Source organism: Poecile atricapillus, chromosome 2 (assembly GCF_030490865.1).
Source record: "Poecile atricapillus isolate bPoeAtr1 chromosome 2, bPoeAtr1.hap1, whole genome shotgun sequence".
Taxonomy (NCBI): domain Eukaryota; kingdom Metazoa; phylum Chordata; class Aves; order Passeriformes; family Paridae; genus Poecile; species Poecile atricapillus.
The window spans coordinates 88,891,535-88,914,968 of record NC_081250.1 but is presented as its reverse complement, the minus strand read 5'-3'; the positions used below and the strand labels follow the sequence as shown (position 1 = coordinate 88,914,968).

The following is a 23,434-nucleotide window of genomic DNA, read 5'->3' as shown; positions in this document are numbered from 1 at the left end:
TTGTTTTCTTTTTTTTTCTTGCACAGGAATAAACTAACAGTTATAATCTTGACTTCTGCTCCTTGTGCCCTAGCAGCTTTTTTATAACTGATTGTCTCAAAGAGCTACACAATAAGTGGAATTTTTTGTAACTAACTGTAAGCATGTTCTGATTTAGATAAAGTTTTCCTTATAGTCAACTAAGTCAAAAATCAAACTGTTTACAGTTAGTAAGCAATAGCATCAGAGTTCTGATCCTGCACATATTTTCAGATCAACCAGTTAATCAGAGACTGAACTACTGAGTACTGTGTGCACACACTGGGATGTCTCCACAATGAGCAAAACAGTATTTTATTGTTCCGTGATGCAACATGCAAAAGAATATAACAGGATGAACTAAATATTGCATATAATGAATAAACGAGAAGGGTCCTATCAGTCCTACACATGTAACAAGTGTAATCTGGGCTGGAATGAGTTAAAAATTACTTTCCTAACACAGAAGCACAAAGTTGAGGCTGTGCCTGTGCTGACCTCAGTGCAATCATTTAATGGCTGTAACATTTATTTCCACTACTGCTTTCAGTGTCAGTGGAGGATCAAAGAGAATACGGCTTTCTGCTGGCAAAGTTCTGCCTGAGAGCAATACCTCTCCCTTCCAAGACCTGTTTTCACTGCATTATGTTGGTTCTTACTATTCTGTATGCTTCCTGTTACATGATTCCAAACTGCTGAACCTGTTAATACAATATCCAACCATGCCCATCAGCTCTGACTCATAGTTTTCAATAATTTATATCTAAGGCTACTACAGGGAAGGGATACCCTCTCCTGCTCATACAGTAGACCAAGGCAGAGACAAAGCACTAGTTCATGACTTTCTACAGCATTAATCTGTGTATTTTATACCAGCCTTGTCACTAAAGCTTTGTCAAAGCAGTAAACTGTGAGATGTGCCTTGGGGTAGTCCTGCTGTGGTTAAACAAGCTGGGTGTGCCAGGGTTAAGAACTGGAAGTTGCAGGTTCGTGTCAAAATTCCACTAAATCTCTGGCTTTTACCTCAGAAACAGAGTTAACCGTAATGTCTATTTAGTTTTTTAGAAGTTATACTAATCTTCAAAACACAAAAACTTCTATACTGACACTGAGCAACCTGAATGCCTCTTATTATTTAAAGACTCTTGGTCAGCCCTTATGATGGATTAACAAAGCTCTTTATTGGAAACTGGTAGATCCCCAATAATCAGTGATCATAACCAGGCTACATGCAGTGTGCAAACAGAGCACATTCCCAGTTTGTACTGTCTCCATGTATGTGTTGCTTCCAAAGGGCTAATCTTCAAAAATCAGGACAAAGAAAAGAGACACAAATCAATTGTGAGGGACCTTATTTTATACAAAAATGTGAATAGGAATTTGGTCTTCGATATGCATTGATTTTAAGATCAGAAAGCTCCATTCTGTCATCTGTTTTCATGGGGAAAACTAGTCTTGTTTCAATAAGGAATTGAAAACAACTACTTGACATAAACAACATATAAAATGGTGAGGAAACTATGCATAGTGATCAATATAAATAAATTGTTCTGTAAATTGGTAACAGGAAGCTAGAAATATGAAGAAAAATCCATACCAGATATTTTCTACATATACTTGCAATAAAAAAAGAAATCATAGTGAGGGCATAGGTTATCCTAAATTGCAATGCATAAACTGTTAAAATAATTTTTAAAAAGATATTTGGTACAAGGTTTTTGTTTTGTTGTTGTTTTGTTTTTGGATTTTTATTGAAGTGACTTTAGGAGTTCAGCCAAGAACATTCCTCCACTTGGTAATAACTGGGTTTTTTTTGTCAGTGTCGCTTTGTTCATCTGGAAAGAAACGTTTAAAGTGTAACTTATTTGGCAATTAGTTTTGGTAAAATCATTGGCTGGCTGAAAGGTGTACAATTTCACCTGGGGATGTCATACACTATATACCTGCCCCAATCATGAATAGAGAGTCAGGGGCAAACACACTTTCATAGTGTTATGGAAATATATGGCCTGAAGCCAAGGCTATGTGTTTAAATTAGGCAAAAATTCCCAATATGTAAAGCAGGGAACACATTAGCATGCTATATTTCATGTTTGGCTTATTTAATATTTTTCTATGTGGTTTTATTTCAGTACCACTTTGTAAGCAAAAATCTTTACAGTTCAGTGTGGGCTGAAGTTTGTTCTGTGTAGTTTCCCATTTCACTGACATCCCACTAGTAGCATTTTGAACAATCTGATGAGAGTCTGCCTTACCAGTTTTTGGATGTAGCTCCATCTAACATGTGCAGTTTTATTTTGGTATTAACACTGGGGGTTATTTAATGCCCTGCAGATTGCAGAGCTGTAAGCAGAAAAATTAATTGCAAGTGGTATGTCAGGAAAAAATTTATATGAAAACAAAACAACAAAAAACCCTAAACAAAACTCATCAACAAAACAACATTCAAAGCAAACAAACAAAAAAAACCATAACAAACACATCCCTTTGGCTCTGACGTTTTTATGTATAGGGTTACAGTTTATCTGACAAAGCAGAGGTTTTTACAGGAGAGGTTTTTACATGGAATAGGCCCGTTCTCTCTGTCCCTGATGACCAGCCCATACCGCTCCTTTGGCTTTGGGCCGTGGCACTTTGCATTGGCCACACAGCATCCATGGCCAAGAGAGCCAGCTCGATATGATGCAGGAGTATCGCACACCAAGCGCAAGCTGCGAGAAAGCGACCTCCGGTACTAGCAGCGGTGGAAGAGGCATCGAGGGAAATCTGAGTCTGAATTGGAAACTTTTAGGGGAGAGAGATTTCCATGAAGTATTTTAAACAGCGTGCCTCAACAGGAGGGTACACCTGTTGCTGCCATCCCCAAACCGATCTCCCGGCGCTTCGGGAAACTTCTTCCTTACGGGAAACTCCTCCCCGTGCCGGCCGCAGCGCCGGGCTCAGCCGCGGCCGGACCGGCCCCGGCGCAGGTGGGGCAGGCGGGGCGGGAGGCGGGCGGAGCGGCTCGGCCGGGCCGGGCGGGCGCAGAGCGCAGCGCCCGGGGAGGCTCCGCTGCCGCGGGAGCCGCGCTGCTCCCCGCGCCGGGCCCTCACAGCCGGCATGGCCGCGGAGCCGCTCTCCTTCCGCGCCTTCCGCGCCGCCCGCCCCGCCGGCTGCCACTACGGCTACGGGCTCGGGGACGGGCTCGGAGCGCTGCGAGACCGCGAATTCCCCAGGCTCCGAGGTACCGCGGGCAGCCCGGGGGCGGGCCGGGGGCGGGGGAGGCCCGGGCCATTCCCGGCTCGAATCGGGCCCGGGCGGGAAGGCTGTGGTGGGGGGAGCGGCGGCAGGGGCAGGGGCGGGGACGGGTACGGCGGCAGAAAGCGCTGGGCTCAGCTTGCTGCAGTGATTTCTGCGGCACGGTGAGGACACAAGAGGCAGCTCTCCTTCTCCTCCTTCTCCTCTCTCTCGGCACAAGTGCCTCGAAGGTGCCATGGATTCAGTAACAGGATTCCGATATGGATATGAAGAGGGGGGTTGGGAGGGGAAGGAGAGACATCATAATAGTAAACCAGCCCATTTCTAGTGAAAGCTTAGACAGGTGTTTGTGAACTACTTTTGCAGGTTTTATAGGTTTTACCATCCCCCCAGCATTAAACATCGTTGTGCGTACTACTTGGAATATAATCGTGATGGTTATGTGATTATATGACAGTAATTTGTCCTGTTTAAAGAAGTATCAATGCCCATGATATTGTCACGTCAAAATTCTTACGGCAAAAAGCCCCAGGCACAGAGTGGAGTAAATAGCATCAGTTGGATGCTCTGTAATTATTGTTTAGGGCACTCTTTCTTTTGAGAGGTTTGTGTTACTGCTTTTTTATTTTTTTGTGATTTCACCAAATTTTGGTGATTGAATACAAGAGTGGGCTTTCTCACACACAGGTGTTTAGATTGAATGGAGTTACACTTGGCCTCTAGAGGAATGTATAAAAAAACTTAAGTGGCACTTTGAAGAACTTGTGGATTAAGTAAATCAATGTCACAGTTTGATATTAGACATAGTAGTTGCATCAGTGAGACTTTGAACACAAGAAGCAGCTTGTCCAAAATTCAGGCTTAACTTCTGAAGAGTGGCTGTTCCGTAACCGACTAACTGTTTGGGCCTTTAAGCAGATGAGTTTTTAAAACTCCCGAGAACCAGGCTCATTTCTCAGAGGCTCCCCAGTTTTGAAATAAAGTGTATCTGCTAATGAATGATGTCTGGTGGATTAGTCTGGTTCCCAAAGGGAGGTTACTACAAAGGCAGAGCATTAGTTTTCCTCCATTTGAAAAAGGCCTTGCTAATGTAGTCTTCTGAGTTGTGCAGCCTGCTATAATGAGATGTAGATAACTTAGAATATTTCTAGAAAGAGATGAACAAATACAGAGTATAAAATAGAATCTTCCATAATGTTAGCTAATTGAAATCACATAATCATCTACGGTAAGGTGACTTAGGTTGTAAATTCCTTCTGTCTTTTGATTTCCCCCTTGGAATTTTAACGTGTTATCCAGTTCATGAATTGTCATTCATTCATCTTGCAAGTTTGTCACCTCTGTGAGGAAACTTAGCATCTGTGAGGAAATGTAACTGATTGCTGTACATGTACACAGTGTCCTGTCTGGGACTTCTTGTCTGAAAAACAGTGTCACGTTTCTGGTCAAGAGCTTGTGCCTTCAAGTGACACCAGCAGTGCCAAATGAAATGTGCCCAGGGACAAATTCCTGGGCCTAGGTCCCCTGCCTAACACATCTCTTGGTCTCAAAGATGACTAATTGGACTAGTCCAGGATGGACTCCAGGAACTGGCTGACAGTGGAGCAGTGTGGATGAGAAGCACACTGCTTTTATTTATTTACTGGCCTCCTTTTACTTAGCCATGTATCCTCGCTTGCCAAAGGTCTCAACACACTGATGTTGATGTAATGAAAAGTCTTTTAAAGCTCTCCATATTTTTGCCTTGTGGAAAAAAGGCAAAGAAAGGGTGGGTAATGTACGGGTTGGTGGCAGCAATAGTGTAGTGGGTTTGGTTCAAACCAGGCTGAAACTCCAATTAAGTGTAGTGGTTTTGGTTCGCCAATCTGAATCACGGTACTAATTCAATATAGTGGGTTGAGCACTGGCCAAATGCCAGTGCACTCACCAGAATTGTTTACTCATTTTCTTCTGTGAGATAAGGATTAGAAGGAGGGCCAGAGCAGCCTCAAAACTTTAAAAGGTATAAAGAAAGCTTTATTAACAGAACTAAAAGCAAAATAATAAGAAATCAGAATAAACCTTCAGAACACTTCTCCTCCCCCCAACTCTTCTTTCTTTTCCCACTGACAACATAAAGAGACAAAACCTAGTATTTTCAGTCAGTTTACTATCTCTAAAATAATCTTCCTTCAGTTTACTTAGGGAGAGGAGTTTCTCTTGCCATGCCATGGAGACTTCTTCACAAGAAACTGTTCTCTCATGGCTTCAATGTAACAGCAAAGCAGCTGCCCAGGAGATGGAAATCTGTCGCTATGTGAAAGTCCCTCCCCTTGATTTACAGCTTTCCCCACTACAGTTTTCGACCGTACAATCTTTAGTAATGGGAGAACGAGTGCTATTTTAGGGCATTAACAGTAATCATAGAATCATAGAATGATTTGGGTTGGAAGGGACCTTAAAGATGATCTAGTTCCAACACCCCTGCCATGGACAGGAACACCTTCCACTAGACCAGGTCACCCAAAGCCCCACTCAGGCTGGTCCTGAACATCTCCAGGGATGGGGAGTCCACAACATCTCTAGGCAACCTGTTTCAGTCCCTCACTACCCTTATAGTAAAGAATTTCTTCCAAATATCTAATCTAAACTCTCCCAGTTTGAATCCATTCTCCCTTCTTCTATGAGCACATGCCTTTGTCCTAACAGTACATGCTGTCTCCACCTCTCCTGTAAGCCACCTTTAAGTACTGGAAAGTGCTACAAGGTGTCCCTGGAGCCTTCTCTTCCCCAGGCTGAGCAGCCCTAGCTCTCTCAGTCTGTGCCCTGTTTATTTGGGGCATGTCTTAAAGATCTTTCCATCACTGAAGCTGGTTAAAAAGTCCAGATTGTGCTGCTCACTTTTTATGTGAACAGAATTTTTGGAGTCCCCTTTTAGATACCAAAGAATTAAATCCAATGTTTGATTTTGGAAGTGTCATTTTTTTATGAGCATCATGTGGTAATAATTATTGCATATCAGTGTATTCACTTTTTTTCTGATTACTAATATTTTGTAACAGCCACTGTGGACGTCTTGTGCAAATAGTGTTCCCTGGGGAATGTAGAAATCCTTTCTGTGTTACAGACCATTGCTTATAGGGTGCTGGTGCTTCTGTTGTAGCTTTAGTATGAATAGTTGCACAGGTGCCTGTTGAGCAGAAGCTGCAACAGATGTCTGGAGGGAGCACCAGCTTAGCTACCAGGTATACTGTGAAGCCAGGATTTTTCAAAGGTGGTCCACCTGTGGTTGTATCAAAGTCTTGGGGAGTTTATCAGAAGGAAAGTAAGGTTCATACTTAGTGTGTTGGGGGTTTCCCCTTCAGGTTTTGTGAAGAGATATAAAGAACTACTTTACTTCCTTAAATCATCAGGGGTCTGTCTGTTTTGGCACAGAAGCCTTAAATTTTCCCTTTTAAGCCAAAGTTTATCTTCACTTCTGTAATTCAAACGCTGTTAGCTGATGACTAGAGCAGCCCTTTCTAAAAATATATGTGGAGTCTGTGGAACAGATCGCTGTTTCACAGGCAGCAGCGTATGTGCAATATGTGACCTTGACTTTAATCTTGTGAGCAGTGTACCCTTATCTGCAGTGTAGGATTTTAAATTGCATTTTAGAAATGGATAAAGAAATCAGCAGGAGTTTATAGGTTCTGTTGTTAAGTAATGGGGATGAATATGCTTCTGTGATGTTTATCAAAGCAAGGAAAATATCAGCTTCAGTTTGTATCGTGGTTTTAAAAAAGAAAAAGCTGACATGTGACTTGGATGCAGCATTTAATCACAAGATACCTTTCCTTTTTAAGTTGTGTGACAGTATTCTCATCTAATATAGCTGTGGTAGTTCAGTGGGAGCTTTACAAGAGCAGTAAGCAGTGGATATCCATCCTCCAAATAAAAATCAGCATGTATTAGGAATCAGGTATTCCTTAAGGGCTACTGACTATTTGAAGATAGTCTTTAGGTGAGCTTGATATGGACTTTCCCATTTAATGTTAAATTGATCACTGTCCTGTACTTCAACATCATGCCTTATCTTAGTAGTATGAACATTTGTGATATATGTGATTACATACAACTAACAATAATAATGCAATTTTCTGTTAAACAGAAAGGAAAGGCAGACTGAACTTCGAGTAACAGAATTGGCCTTTATTTCTTGGAAACTCAAATGATGTTAAACTGGTCACCTTTACGAGGGCTTATTGTAACGTTCAGTTAAGGAATAGCTGAGTACTGGATCTCACCTTACACAAAAAGAAGTCTTTTTTACTCATATCACTGGTATTTATTTGTGTGGTGACTTTTCCTGTGAGTAGGAAAATGTGAAAAGCAGATCTCTGTGTGCTGCAGTTAAGTCCTCAGCAGCTCAGTTAGCAAAGTTCATCTCTGTCCTCTGAGAACAGAAAATCGTATCTGTTTTGTCACCTTTGGGGTAGTCTAGTTTTTTTGGCTGAACTTCAGAAGTAAGAAATACAATTCTGGTGTGTCAACTCAGAGTAATTTTGTTGATAGGTAGCTGATGCTCACACTTTATGAAACATGTGAAGATGAGTGGACTGTGAGCCTCAAGAGTCGTGCTCACCTCTTGATTGCAAATGTAGGCTTGTCAACCAGAAATTCTACCAGTCTTGTGCCTGAGGCTTTTTCTTTATTTTTTTTTTTTAAGAAAAAAGGGAAAAATTTTTGCTTCCTAAAATGACTGCTTTTGGGGGAGTCAGTTTTCTTGTTTGTTTTGTTTTATTTTGCTTTTTATTAGACCATTCTGTTTGATCTGATAGCTACCTTCTATATGTGTACATGTTATTGTGCTGATTTCTTAACTATTAATAATTTTTAGCTGTGGATGAATCTTTTCCTTTTCATCTCATTTTTTCTTGTTCTTGAAGACTGAGTGACTGAGTTTTCAGCAAGCCTTTGAGTTCTTTAACCAGTATTGGTCTCTGACCAAACAGGCAAATCTGATCTTATTCTTTAAAAACCAGCTTGATAGTGAGCCAACTACCAGCTTGATAAGTTTATTTAAATTAATTTTTGTCTGAAGACTATCATAAACCAGAAACAAGGCATGTGCCATTTTGTGGTCAGATGCAGTGCTTACTGTGAATTCCCTGATGCACATCCACCCATTGCTGTCCAGAGCTGAAACAGCATCTCCTGGAAAGGACAAATTATTTCTCTCACATACGGATACTGGCGTATGTTAATGTTAATCCAGTGCTTGCCTCTCCCACACAAAGGCAGCAAAAGCAATGTGTAGGGGAAGGATGAGACTGCTTTTTGTTGTCTCATTGGAAGATGCTGTGTAGCCTAGAAGAGCTGCTAATTGTGCTGGAGAGTAAGTATTTCTGAATTTCCTTATCTCTAGCTCATCCTGAGCAGAGGAAAAATCTTCTAAACCTTTCCATTTGGTGTTTAAAGCTGCAAGCTCCTCTTTCTACCACTGTCCAGGCCTTTTCACTCTCCTCAGTGGCTGAGAAATCTCTGGTAACCTGCTCCTGTTCTCTGTAGCCTCTCCTCCAGAATGTGATACGATTTTGTGAAACACTTATTTTTATTTGGAGGGGAAAAGAAAGCAAAAGTAATTATCTTTATCAGGAAGGAAGCTGCTGTTGGACAGTCTGAAATGCTAGAATACATCTGGGAAGATGCATTTGGTGGGTGGAGAAGGTATTGTAAAAGGAAACTGTAGTGTGGGAAGTGTAACCGCACAGCTAATGACAATTGTTTTGTGAAAATAAAACATGCGTATGCTCATGTAAAGCTTTAATGCTTCCTGGTGATTTCAAGTCAGCAGCAGTTATCTACATAAGCTCTTACCTAAAGAATTGATATCAAAGAGGAAGCATGTGTTGAGCATAAAGCGTGTTTAGTCCTAAATACAGTAATACACAATAGCTGTGTGTTAGTTTCAGATGTTTTCCTCTGCCTACACAGAAGTAGCAAGTAGTGTAAAGGAATTCTTTACCTTGCATTTCAGGGTTCAGAAGATTGTCTGCTCTGTGCAGGACTGATGGACATTGCTCTAAATGAAGAGTAGTCAATGATATTGTGACTATAATATTTCAGCACGGAAAACAGTTTTAATTACTTTGAAGCTTAGTTAGTGGAAAAAAAAGAAATGTGGAGCAGAAAAGCAAAGTCCCAAACCCTGTAAACCTGATACAGCTGACATGAACTCCAAATGTTCCATGATATTTTAGAAATAAATAGTCAATCAATTGGGACTGTATTCTTTACAAGAAGAAATAATCATATATAGACATTAGATTTTTTAAATCAATATGTAGATGTAAAAAAATATTAGATTTGGAAAGATAATTTATGGAACTCCACAGATGCTGCAGGGTATCAGCCACCCATTTTTTAAAAATTGCACTTTTAATTAAAAGATACACTATCTCTAAAATTAATGCCTGTACAAGATGTATATTAGTATTTGAAGGTATTGAAACAGGTAGATGTTCTACTTAGAAGAACACAAGATGCATTTTATCAGTTACTCAAAAACTGGAAAAGCACCAAAGTCTTTTTCCTACAAAATACCACATCAGTGGTACTTTCTTCCTCCTGTTGTCTTTGTGTCCTCTTAGATTCTTCTGTTTGTGCTCTTGGGTTGTTGTGATGTTGCTATATGCGAGATGTGTATTGATTTATTCCCAGCCTATTTCTATATGTTCCCGTGTGATCATGTTTGTTTTTTTTTTAGTGTTAAATATAAGATTATTAATTAAAGAGAGTATGTGTGTTTCCAGCAGGAGTGATCTTCTTCTGGTGTTCCTGTACTTATACTGGAAATTCCTCTGCCAAATCAGAACCTGGAATCTGATGCCCTTGAAATTTCCATTAGATGTTATGGTAGCAATTCCCTTTTCTGCACTGCTGTTTAGAATTCAGGGGTGCTCCCTGTGTAAGGACAAACAGACAGACATAGAGGTGAGAGGTCATTTTTTGTTGATCAGCTTGATTCATTGCATGCCTAGTATCAGAGAGATGCTGCAGAGGCATTGCTTGGATGTGAGAAGACTGTCATTGAATTTCAGGAAGGCCATACTGCAGAGCACTGCATAGTGAAAAAAGCACTGATATGAGAGATTGATAAATGTGTGGACAGCACAATATGTTTGGAGAACAGAAAGCCAGTAGGATGCTTCAGCTGGATATTTGGGAAGTAGGATGAGCTTCCAGATGACTCAGACTTTTTATAACTCGTTGTCTTTGCCCAAGCCATCAATGCAGATATTTTCTTTTGTGTGACACTGAAGTACTTTTAAAGTGGGCTTTTAATTTTATTTTTTTTTTGCTTCCCTGAAGTTAACAAGGGGACTAAACCAAAATAAACTTCTTATTAGGACTATGTCAGCTTGGGTTTGGTATAATTATTTTCTTTTCCTAAGTTAGTAATGCTGTTAGTGTTACCATGTCTGCATGTTGAGAACCACTGACTGATTCCTGTCACATTTGGTAGAAGGGAATGTGTTTTGAGGAAGCACTTGGGAAAGGGTGGTGTCAAGACTGAAGGTGTGGGACAGGGATGTCAGAGTTACAGAGAAACAGGTATAGTAGGGCAGGGAGGTGTAAAGACAGGTCACAAAGCATTCAGAAATCAGACTTAATTAGTTTAATTGCTAGTGAGTCAAGTTGTTAGGCTCCTGGCAGTATTTGTGTCAGCCCAGATAGATCCTGTGCCTTTGTGCTCTTTGTCTCTTCACCTTCTGCTCTGCTGTAGTGAAGCAATGGTCTGTGAGATGACTGTGGTGGGGATGTGACCCCAGGTAGGCAGCTCCTGTGAGAGTGGCATGCAGGAAAGTGTGAAGTCGCTCTTTTTTTCCCCCCAGTATGTGAAATACATGTATTAAATTGGAAGGCAAGCCTTTAGAAATCTTTCTCTCCACAGTATTTTATTTCTCCTTGCTTTCAGCACTGTCCTGATTCACTCATGGTTTCTTGTAGCAGGCATGGGAATATGGCTTTCAAATGAGAAGTGAAATCCAGATGTTTCAGATTAGTCCCTGGAGCACCAGGGTCTAAAATGCTTTTAAAAGAAATCTAAGGACATGACTGGGCAGGGTTTTTGCCACTTATGGTCTTCCTAAGAGAGGGATGTGATCACAAGGATGAGATATTTCGGTGACATCGTTAGCTGAAGGATGATTACACAACTAAGCTTATTTCTTCTGCCAATATGCAGAATAATGTTCCAAATTAAAATTTGGAAAGATGACAGGAAGCTTACTTGAAGAAATACTCATTAATTAAATTAATGGTGTGTGAATTAATTTCATTAATGCACAATTAAACACCAAATATCACTGTGTGTACCCCTTTGCAAACTTATGAACGGGTCAGGTGAAGTTAGTTTCATCAGAAAGTTTCTCCTGTAATTTCTTCCAGAGGAAGAAATTGAAGCCCAGGATTTTCCACATGTTTATGTTCATGCCACACAGCACATTAAAGATGTCATAATTCAGTAATTTGGCACTGATGGTATCAGTAAAAGGTTCCAGCATATGTTGCCTTTCTTTAGAAAAAAGGACTTTGTATTGCTGCTGAGTAAAATACCCTGTTCATCTGCTGTGCCATTCATTTCCCAGTTTATTGAGGAGTGTAGCTTTTAAATGTGTCCCAGAGTTGCATTTTTATTATTTGTATGCTTGCCTATAATTTCTTGTGATGTTAAACAGTTAGAATTGTCTAAAAACAAAATGTTACTTGGCTACTCTGGCAGTATGCAACGTTCTTTAAATCTGTCATTGTGTTTGATTCATCACACACTAGGAAGATATTTGTTCCATATTTAATCAGTTTAGGTGTGTGTAAGCCCAGTGAGCAGAGCGGCATTTCTTTTCGTAATACTTTGTCCAGTCTTCGCTGGGATGGACAATTTGCTTTGATAATGAACCTTGCCTTCTCATGAGACTGGATTAAAAACGATAAATGAAAGTAGATACCTAGCAAGAATTCCCTACCTGGCAGACTGAATGGCCCAAAATGAAAGACTGCATGAAAAAGAAGCTTTTGCCATCCACAGACATGTTGCTTTCTCCTCCCCACACACATAAACTCGCAAGTATTGCTTAGCTGGGAAGCTGACCAAACTAACATTCAGACAAAACTCTGTGTAGGTTATTACACTCCATTGTTGGTCATATAGTTTGTGTTCACAACAAATGAAGCATTTGATTAATGAGTGAATTCCCAAAGAATGCAAATTCCACAGAAGTAATGTATTTTAGCAAGCGTTGGAATGGGCTGCTCAGGGAGGTGGTGTAGTCACCATCCCTGGAGGTGTTCAAGAAAGGACTGGATGTGACACAGTGCTGTGCTTTTGTTGACAAAGTGGGGATTGGTCACAATTTTAAGTCAATGACCTTGGACGTCTTTATAAACTAAAAGACTCTATGGTTCTTTGATATCATAGAGGGTTGTCATGAAGTGTAGCAATATGATAATGTCCTCTTCTTACTACATACATTAGCATGGATGTTTAGTGACAGGTACAGTGCTGCCAAGACACCCTGATATCACAAATGCAGGAGGAATGTTTGCCTTTCAAAAAAGGAGACCATTTGTCAATATGTGCCATTTTAGTTCATCAGAAGTGACCTGGAAGACTTGGACTACATGAGAAATAAACTAAAAACCATGTAAGCTATGATTTGGGTGGCATGAAATTACCTGCAAAAGACATTAAAATGCAAAAATAACCTTTAAGGGATGACTTAAAAGGTTTACTTTTAAGATAGACTAAGGAAGTAAGAGTGTGACACCTCTGAACTGCACTTCAGCTCACTTTTTCTGGGGACAGAGCAGGCCATGTAACTGGGACCCACGAACTCCTTTCCATTTAGTTTTTTCCATTTCTGGTATGACTGAGGTACATATCCCTGACAGATTTTTTTCTGGTAATGAAATGAAGCCTTCTTTTTACTTATTGTTAGCTCTTTAGTTAACATTTGATCTGAATTGTCTTACCACTCCAAACTCACCAAGAGCAGAAATACAGAAGGTGGAAAATCACTTTCTGTGTATATTAAATATTCCCAAAACAAACTTAAATTGCAAAGCTAGAGTCTTAGTGAGAATCCTTCCTCCTTCCCTCCTCCTCGCCTCCTTCCCCTCCTTCCCTCCTTCCCTCCTTCCCCTCCTTCCCTCCTTCCCTCCTTCCCTCCTCCTCCTTCCCTCCTTCCCTCCTCCCTCCCTCCCTCCCTCCCTCCCTCCCTCCCTCCCTCCCTCCCTCCCCCTCCCTCCCTCCTCCCCTCCCTCCCTCCCTCCCTCCCTCCCTCCCTCCCTCCCTCCCTCCCTCCCTCCCTCCCTCCCTCCCTCCCTCCCTCCCTCCCTCCCTCCCTCCTTCCTCCCTCCCTTCCTCCCTCCTTCCTCCCTCCCTTCCTCCCTCCCTTCCTCCCTCCCTTCCTCCCTCCCTTCCTCCCTCCCTTCCTCCCTCCCTTCCTTCCTCCCTTCCTTCCTCCCTTCCTTCCTCCCTTCCTTCCTCCCTTCCTTCCTCCCCTTCCTCCTCCCTTCCCTTCCTCCCTTCCTTCCCTTCCCTTCCTTCCTTCCTTCCTTCCTTCCTTCCTTCCTTCCTTCCTTCCTTCCTTCCTTCCTTCCTTCCTTCCTTCCTTCCTTCCTTCCTTCCTTCCTTCCTTCCTTCCTTCCTTCCTTCCTTCCTTCCTTCCTTCCTTCCTTCCTTCCTTCCTTCCTTCCTTCCTTCCTTCCTTCCTTCCTTCCTTCCTTCCTTCCTTCCTTCCTTCCTTCCTTCCTTCCTTCCTTCCTTCCTTCCTTCCTTCCTTCCTTCCTTCCTTCCTTCCTTCCTTCCTTCCTTCCTCCCTCCCTTCCCTCCCTTCCTCCTTCCTCCCTTCCTCCCTTCCTCCCTTCCTCCCTCCCTCCCTCCCTCCCTCCCTCCCTCCCTCCCTCCCTCCCTCCCTCCCTCCCTCCCTCCCTCCCTCCCTCCCTCCCTCCCTCCCTCCCTCCCTCCCCTCCCTCCCTCCCTCCCTCCCTCCCTCCCTCCCCTCCCTTCCTCCCTCCCTTCCTCCCTCCCTTCCTCCCTCCCTTCCTCCCTCCCTTCCTCCCTCCCTTCCTCCTTCCTCCCTTCCTCCCTTCCTCCCTTCCTCCCTTCCTCCCTTCCTCCCTTCCTCCCTTCCTCCCTTCCTCCCTTCCTCCCTTCCTCCCTCCCTCCCTCCCTTCCTCCCTTCCTCCCTCCCTCCCTCCCTCCCTCCCTCCCTTCCTCCCTTCCTCCACGCTTATAAATCTGAGGTTTTTTGAAAAATGAATTGTGGATTTCAGTGAAACTATTCAAAATTCATGCTCAGGTGAAACTCTCTAAACTGAAATGTGATTAAAAAGTCATAGCACCAGCAGCTTTATCTCCTCTTTGTCCATCAGGGTCACTTTCGGAGTAATAGGTTAATTTGTCTAATGATCAGAAAATTAATGATTTGTTTTTCTTCTGCAGAAGGAGTAAAGGTTCTGATTTTGGGTTACATGGAAATTCAGCTTTTCATCAATTAGAATAGCAGCTATTGATGTACTCACACATAGCTAATGGCTCTACAGCATTGAGGAGATTACCATGCATTATTTAGGATTTGTTGCTGTTAAATATTTTCCTTCTGAAGGGTTGATCAAGAGTTCAAGTTGTTTCAGTTACATTCCTCAAAGCCTCTGTAAAAACTGAAGTTGAAGAAAGAGGTAGGGAGTGAATAAGGGGGTATGAGGCAGATGCCTGGGTCAAAAAATAAGCTTTTAAAAATTCATTATTCCTGTCACAAAGAGCTGTTTCAGTAGTAACTTCAACAACTAAGTAGCTTCAACAGTAAAGTTTAGTTTTAAATTTTCCACCTTCTATTTCTGTAGAGGCCTAAGTGTATTTGTTTGGAAAATAGAATTTAAACTGATCTTTAGTCATAAACTATGGCTTGGAAAGAAACAGAACTTCTGTGAATGAGTAAGAAAGTCATGATGGGATTGTTAGGAGCTGCTTGGTGAAGCTCGTCTGCAGAGCGCAGAAAGCATCACTGCACGACAGGCCTGTGGAACCGGGGCTGCCTTCTAGTGAGTGCTGACCTGGCCCCAGCTTCTACTGATCCACTGGGAGAGACTGAAGGACAGGAGACAAGCCCTTCATGTGGCACTATGGGAAGCCTCCTTGAGATGCAGGCTTTGTAAAAACAAATCCTCCCTCCATCCCCTATTTTTCAATATCATCTTGCCCAGAGGACGAGGCTACTCCAGCGAAATGCTCTCTAGGGATTGAAGCCATCTACTTCTCCCTCTTACAACTCATCTTCTTAGTTGTCCTTAGAAGCCTGTAATGCTATGAGGTTGAGTACTCATGAATTATGAAAAAGTGTAAATTCTTGTGAGTTACAATACTTTATTTTTGTGAATTTCCTTTCCATCTGGTGTTTTTCAAGGGTTGGAGAAGTCTTCCCCTCTCAGCTCCTCCAGTGTCAAATTTAAAAACACCTGTTTTTGTTGGAATATTTATATCCTGATTAGCAACAATGAAAGGCAAATCAGGCTTTTTAGCTCATGGGTGCTAAAGTTACGCATTTAAAATAAAATTATGAAAACCTCTTTTCCTTTGGATGTGGAGTTCACAGTGTGTAATGCTTGTTTGAAGGCACTCAGTCGATTCTCCAGGCTTTGCATCACTGAGCGTGACAGCTCCTGAGAGATTAAAGAGCTGTTACCATCAGAACTTTATTCAGTTTTTCTTTCATTTCTGCAAGTACAGAGAAGGATAGGTGTACTTGTAAAATGTCACAAAGATTACACTGCAATGCTTTCTGGATAAACTTCAGTGCCACTGAAGTGGGGGAAAGAGTACCAAATAATCTCATGACAGCTGTCATGTCTCCAAAAGTGCCTGATCAGATCTTCAAATCTGAATGCTGGATATCTTGTGGGTACATTCAACCTCTAGTGTCCATCACTTCTGTTTTCATCCATTCTAGTGGTAGGAATGGCACTAAACTAATCAAATAGCTGTTAATTTACAATGATCTCTCCTCAATCTTACATGTGAAATCATTAAAGAGTGGGGTATTCAGAAATTTTGGGGAAAACCTGTCTTTGCCTTGTTCCTAGTTCTTCAAATGCTTCCTAAAATTTATGTTTAGAGAATGTATTGTGTCTTAAAAATTATTTGGATTGTTACATGTATTAAAATAGTACAAGAATTTCTCAAATAAGTAAAACTGATGTTTACAATATAATTATAAAAATCTTCCAGGTATGGGGGGGTGAAGCATGGAAAGGAGTCTCTTGGGTCTTTTACTTTAGTGTGAGAGATTCTGTGTGTATGTGGCATTTGCTTGGTTGGTGTGTATTATAATGTAACTACATGATTTGGGGTCATTCTTGTCACTACATACCTCCTTTCTTTTTGGTTGGTTGGTTTGTTTGGTTGTTCTTTTTTTGTTTTGGGGTCTTTTTGATTAGTTGGTTGGTTTGGGTTTTTTTTTGTTTTGTTTTTCACTGTAGATTGAATTTCCCCTTAGTTGTAGAACAGAAATAGCTGAATCCAGAGGAGAAACTTCACTGTTTAGGTTCTTAATTCAAGTGAGATATAACCAGTGTTGCATATGTTGGGTCTATTTCACTGCACTGTGTGTTCCATATGGAATGACTCAGAAGAAAACAGCAGTCTAGTCTAACATATATAGTCTCTGGATCTATGTTGGCTGGGGTTCCTGGCTTGTAGACAGCAGTATATTAGAAAAAACAAAACACTAGAGAAAAAAGTTATATAGGGAAGAATCTATTCTTATAAAAACTGATTGTTTTGTATTGTCTTTCCACTGAGCAGTCATTACAATGTGTATATATACAAATGTAGACAAAAAATATAAGTAAATGGGTCTCTCTATATGAATCTGTGAATTTTAGTCTCACTGTGGTGAGAACACAAAGCATCATCTTTCATAGCAGAAGGAAGAAAAATGTTTCAGATTGGAAGGTGAGTAGGGGAAAAAGAGCCTCGAGGAGGCATGGGGAAAAAATTTCCCTTAATACCTCTCTTCTTGTCCCTCAGTCAGAAGAAATGGAAAAAGAGAAGCCCATAGTTTGCTCTGTAGTAAAAAATAAAATACCTTGTGTACACTGTGCAGTAACTGATCTGACAAGGTTCACTTTATCCTAATTTTCTGTGGAGGCAAAGTACCAGATATCTGGTGTCACTACAAAATATTGAGGAATACTTGCTTTCCATGTGGAATCAAACTTTATAAATGCATTTATCTCACATGAAACTGGCATTCTGTGCAGCTTATTGCCTAGGCTCATTCTTGGTTTACTATTGGGGAGCCATTAATTTTGTTGTGGTGGTGATTATATGACATAATAGGGATCATTTGCATTCCAGTATTTATGGCACAAGTGGAAAGGAGTTTTTGGAAGTAAATAGATCTGGAATGAAACATGTGGAACCAATTGTTGTATGCACTGAGTTAGACTCATTCTTTGAGTTATCATTGTTTCAGGGTATTGTGACCTATATTTTTTTCCCATTAGTTGTTTGATTTTTTAATAGTCTAATTTGAAATGTTGTGGGCAGATTGAGATATCTTACTGAACCAGATTGACAATAGTTGTGCTCTTACAGTTCTTTGGAAATTGGATCCTTCTTGAGGTAGCTGTAACTAAGGACACAAATGAGGGCACACTAACATACTAATTTTAAAATCAAAATTTTTATTTAACCAGTTTGATTTTATTGTTCCTTTGCTTACAGGTATAATCTTTTCCCTTACAGTTTTCAAAATCCTGAGCCCTACTTTGGCCTTTCTGTGCTCCATGAGGAACCTTTACTCATTATTTTAGAACGTGGTGTTGATGTGTTTAGGTTTTTAATTTTAACATATCCTGTGTGGTTTTTTGGTGGAAAATGTTCATGCAATTGTGCTAAAAATAAACAGAATTACCAGTTAATTTCATCTTAATGACAAATAAGTAGCTTTAGAATGCAAGTTATGGGAACCAAATGTGCTATTGTTGCCTTAAACATACTTGCTTTGAGGGAATATGGTAACAAAATGTCTGCAAACACAAATTCAACAAAAAGTAGAAATTTTGAGGATATAGAAAGGACTCATTACAGAAGCTCAGTACTATTCTGAGATGTTACCTCTAGTTATAGCAAGTCTGAGGATGTATTTGAAAATTAACAGTGCATAAGTTAGCTTTGAAATAATAGCAAATTACTATTTCTTTTTCAATTATGGTAATATTGTTCATTATTAATTAGATAATTCATTGTCATAAATAATGCTCACCTCGCTTAAAATTCCTCTCCATCCTCACTCTTCGTGTTGCAGAACCAGTTCCTGTGTTTCTCTGCTTGGGTAGCTCTTCACGTGTCACCAGACATGTCCTCTGCCTGTGTAACGATGAGGGTGCTCAGCCATCTGGTTTGTACAGCATCTGTGGAAGTGGTCTGTAGAGAAAGAGCAGCCTTTGGCTTGACTAGGGAATTCCAGCAGCTCCAGCACTTCTGTGTGGCTGTGCTAGTTGTGGAGGAGGCTCCACATAGGGAATTGCTACCTGTACTTGGAATCCAGTCCTGCAGTCACTTCTGGAAGTGTTACTATGGGGCTAAATGTTTCTGAAAATCATGTAGAAGTAGGCCACAAGAATGCTTGCTATTATGGATAATCTAGCAAGCTAAAATGTTTATGGTAACGGGAACTGGGTACTTGGGGTCTCTAAGATACCCAGATTCATACGTGTTCATGCAAGGATGAGCTAACTCTAATGAAGCAATATTGATAAAGTTAATGAAGCAATGTTAATGAAGCAATATTGATAAGGTTGTTATAGTGATTACTGCTGAAATTGTATAAATATGTGCACTATGGACAAAGACGATAGAGCTAGATTTGGGTTGCTGATACCCCTAGTTCCCACACACTTCAATAAAGCACCTGCATGTTAGCAATCTATGATTATGTGTGTTCTCCAACACTAACAGAAGCAGTGTATGCCATGTGTAGTTTTATCTAGATAGCATTTTCAAGTACCTTGTGTCAGAAATTGAGTAAGATACGTTGTATGAACGTTGTGTCTACTTTTGTGATTTATTCAAGTATTATACAGATTGTGGGGGAAGACCTTGATTTTTAAATACACTGTGTTTTCTTAGATGCTTTGAGGCAAAGTGCAATAGCTAATGTTGGGGCAGAGTTGTGAATTTAAAGTCAGATTTCAGAAATTAGGGAAACTGGAATATTTGTTTTTCCTTTGCATAATATTTTACTCATTTTCAAAGCTAGTCTAGTGTTAATGAGGCCATTTGTATTTAGTACTTTGAATAATTTATGATGAAATTATAATTCTCTTTAATTTCTAAAGTCATTAGTATTGAAAAAAGCCCTTTGATTGAGAGAAATTATGCTATGATCTAGTGAAGCACAGGTGTATGCTTATAAAACTGGGATGATGTAGTAATTGCTTTACTGCTGAGTCCATTAAAAAAACAAAAAATGAAGAACTGTGAAACTCATTTTTGTAGCCAGAGGTATCCAATGTAAGGTTGCTACCAAAAATGAAATTCCGTATATTTATATCAGTAGTGTCAGAATACCGGGTTTTTATGATGCTCAGATATTTATACCTCTTGGTACTAATTTAAATCAGACTGACTGCAGAGGTGCCCCAAACTATTTTCATTTAAACATACAACATTCCGATGAGCAAAGATGCAAAGGAGTAGTTGACTGATTAGACTTGCATTGAGCTAAGCAGGATTGGAACTCAGTCTCCGGTACTGGAATTCTATAGTGGGTGCAAATTTATTCAAGTTAGAAGTGTACCTGACTCTCTGCAAAGATATTCACTGGTAACTGTGGTTAGTGTATTGTTACTGAAAGTTTGTTTTTGTTGAGTGTTCATGATGTTCTGTAGATGTTAATTTTAATTGAAAGCAGATGTGATGGCTTCTAGGTTATGACTTTGCCAAAAATATCAAAATGTACAATTGGAGAAGTGCTAGAGAAGATAAAGTGAAAAAGAGCTGTAAGGGAAGAGTGTCTTCAGGTTCACATCTGCTTTTCCTTATGTTCTGCTACAAGAAGCAACATGAAAACACTAATTATCCTCTAAAGGGGGTACTTATGTACATATATTCATATACCCATCTCAGCACTGCATACACAGGTGCATTTGTGCATATTTGTAAATAAAGGTGTACAATATGTGCTAGGAGGAAACAAAGAATCATCTGGATGCCTTAAACACATCTCTGGAGCAGTTCTTCATTTAATGCAACTGACTCTAGTAAATTGATTTATGTGATTTTGAGATTCTGATACTTTTGCCTGTTACTACAGCACTCCTCTATGTGTTACTACAAATGTTGCACTTTTAAAATTGATAGCTGGACTTCTGGAGAGTGCATACATAGCCTAGAGACTGAAAATGTTCTGTAGCTGCCAGCTGAAGATACAGCTATATGAGTAATCTAATGCTTTTGATTAAAGAAAGGAAAATTTCACTTGTTTCAAAGCTTCTGTGAAGATTTGAACCCGGCCCTTTAACTTGGCCTGGAACCAGAAAGGTGATGAGTGAAGTACGTTTAGGAAGTGCTGGTTGTATTGTGTTTGTTAATGGTTTAACTCTGAGTTCAGCAGAGCTTTGTCATTACTTCAAAGGCTCTGGATACCTTGAGGTGTGTTCTCATGTTTGAGTGGAGTTTGTTTCTTTTTGCACAGTTGAGGTTTCTGTGACCTGAAGGCAAAGTTCTGCTTTGGTTATTCATTTGGTTAGTGCAGCAGAAATGCAACCAGACGCTGCATGGGTTCCTTTCTAGTCACTGAACTTCAGAAAAACTTTTTTGGTTGGGTTGCAGCCCTTTGAGTTCAGGGTACAGTATCCTCTGAAGGTACAGTACTTGTACCTGGTGCAAGGTAATGTCTCTTGAAGAGCCACAAACTCCTCCTTCTAAACACCTTTATGGCAGTGTCCAACAGTGGATTGTTGCTGCCTAAAGCCAGATTCAAAGTAATCACCAAACTTCCAAAAGTTGTGTCACATGCTAGCCAGCCTTTAAGGAAGACAGTTGTAAATGACGAGTTTGTCATATTACATGAAAGAGATTTTTAGTTTTATTGTAGAAAGCTTTAATATGAACATCAGGGAATTTTTAAAAAATTGAGTATCTGGAAGCTGCATGCTGTTATTTGTATTTAAAGCTGGTCTGTTAAGTCAGATTTCTCTCATATACTGCTGAGTATTCAGACCAACTAATTAGGAAGCTGGTATTTTTATCACAACTAGTTAACAAATTTCTACATTTGTCAAACTGTTTCAGGATTAAAACCTTTGGTTCCCTATAACTGTATTTTTTGATAAATGCATTTTTTCATTCCTAGAACATTTCTGAAAATGGCTGTTGAGCATTTGAATCTTTGTTTGGGAATACCCCTAAGAAATGGAAAATAACCCGTGGAAACTAAATTAGGTCAAATATAATAAAGTAGTAATAGAAAATTTATGCCAATGTTTAATTGCATTCTTATTTAATTTTATTTACGGAAACTTGCGTCTGTTAGATATTCTAATTAATTTTTTTTTTTGAGTGGAAACAATTTTATTTTTCGATTAGGAGATGCTTCTTGTACTGAAGTAGTAAAATTTTGTGGAGGTATCAGGAAATTCCAGTCAGTCCTCAAAAAAATTACAAAACATTTCTTATTAAAAAAAATTTTAAAAATCCTTAAATAAAAAATAAGGTTATTTAATGAGTTCTGTTCTTGGTGTCTGCATACCTAATGTGGTCAATTAACTTGAGTAGAGGTAAAGCAATTGAGTATAATCTTACCTTTTTGGTTTATCTGTTTGTAGTTGAATAGTTTCACCTGAGAGAGCAGTTTGGATCAAATTACTATAAAGTATAAGTTAATCTGTGGGAACTTGGAGCCAAAAGGTTTTATGATGGAAAAATGTCTAGATTAACGCAATACATATGCAGAAGAAAAGCTTATACATAGTTTCTCATGCATACTTACTATCTCCCTAATGAAATCTCGGTATTTTCTCTGCGTCATTAAAAGTATAGTGTTTGTATTAAGTCTTAAGTATTTACTCAGTAGCGATACTGAAATGCTTAACATTTTTACGCACCATTGTTGCTGTCTCGTGTTTATGGTTTCACTTTTTGTTGGAGGCTGCTCACTGGAAAAGGAGATACAGGAGATCTTAGTCAAGTATTATATATGGGCATTTCAAGCATTTAAACTTCTCCCTGGTTTAATAATGCTGGGTTTTTTTCTGACTACACTACAATCATTTAGGAGTGTAAATCAGGTGAGGAATAACAATTAGGAGTGTAACCCAAGAGATCTGCATGTGTTGGTCTAATGAGGTATTTTTCCAGTAAAGTTAGGGACACTTACTCTAGGTTTCCAAAATTCTGAGATCATCTTCTGGAATGCCTGTTCTGCTCCCCCACTCCTGCTCTTCAATCCCCTGTTGCTTCCGGAGGAAGAGCTTCCAGCTTGAAGAGGCATGACTGGGATTGAAATGAGTTGTTGAAATTACCATTTATTGGGAATAAAGTAACATGGCAGCAGAGAAGGTAGAGAGATGCTACTGGGTTGTCAAGGGAGAAACACCTGTTAAAGCTGAGTGGCTGAAGGTAGATACTAAAGCAAAACAGCACTGACATGGGAGATAAGAGAATACACTGATCATGGCAAAACAGTCTAGAGGTTGAGATGTAGTTTATGGTAAATAAAAGGTGTGGTAAATTAAAGGGCCAGGAGACCTTCTGCTCCCATCAACAAGCCTTTATTAGATAGAACTGGGCCTAGAGGTGGGGGCTCGGGGTGCGCGCCGCCTCTGCTGCTCCCCATGGTCAATGTCAAGGAGGAGGATCACGCAGGCCTGTCGTCATCCACTGTTAGCAGGACTGGAGCCACTATCCTCACCGGGATCGCCCAGAGACTCTGCCTCAGGCTCGAAGGTCTAGGGGTGTCTTCCCTCTCAAGTCCTGCCCAGGTCATGGCAACCAGCTTGCCGGACTGGGATTGGCGTACGCAGTCTCCCCAGGTCCCCGCTGCCTCCACAGTGTGGTCCTCCAGATGTTTCTCGAGAGTGGCTCGTTGTCCAGGGCTGTCTTCTCTCCCAGGTGGTAATATGACTTTAATATGCACCCGTGTGCAAGTCT

The 23,434-nt window shown here is 40.4% G+C and overlaps 1 protein-coding gene across 2 annotated transcripts in view; it reads left to right on the top strand.

Annotated features, from left to right (window-relative positions):
* The first annotated feature begins 2,977 nt into the window (after positions 1-2,977).
* MOCOS (molybdenum cofactor sulfurase) overlaps positions 2,978-23,434 on the top strand; it is a 213,433-nt gene continuing 192,976 nt past the window's right edge. For both annotated transcript variants that reach the window (XM_058830908.1, XM_058830909.1), the window contains exon 1: positions 2,978-3,241. In XM_058830908.1, coding sequence (XP_058686891.1) covers positions 3,118-3,241 — 124 coding nt within the window. In that variant the 5' untranslated portion in view covers positions 2,978-3,117. The remainder of the gene's footprint in view (positions 3,242-23,434) is intronic.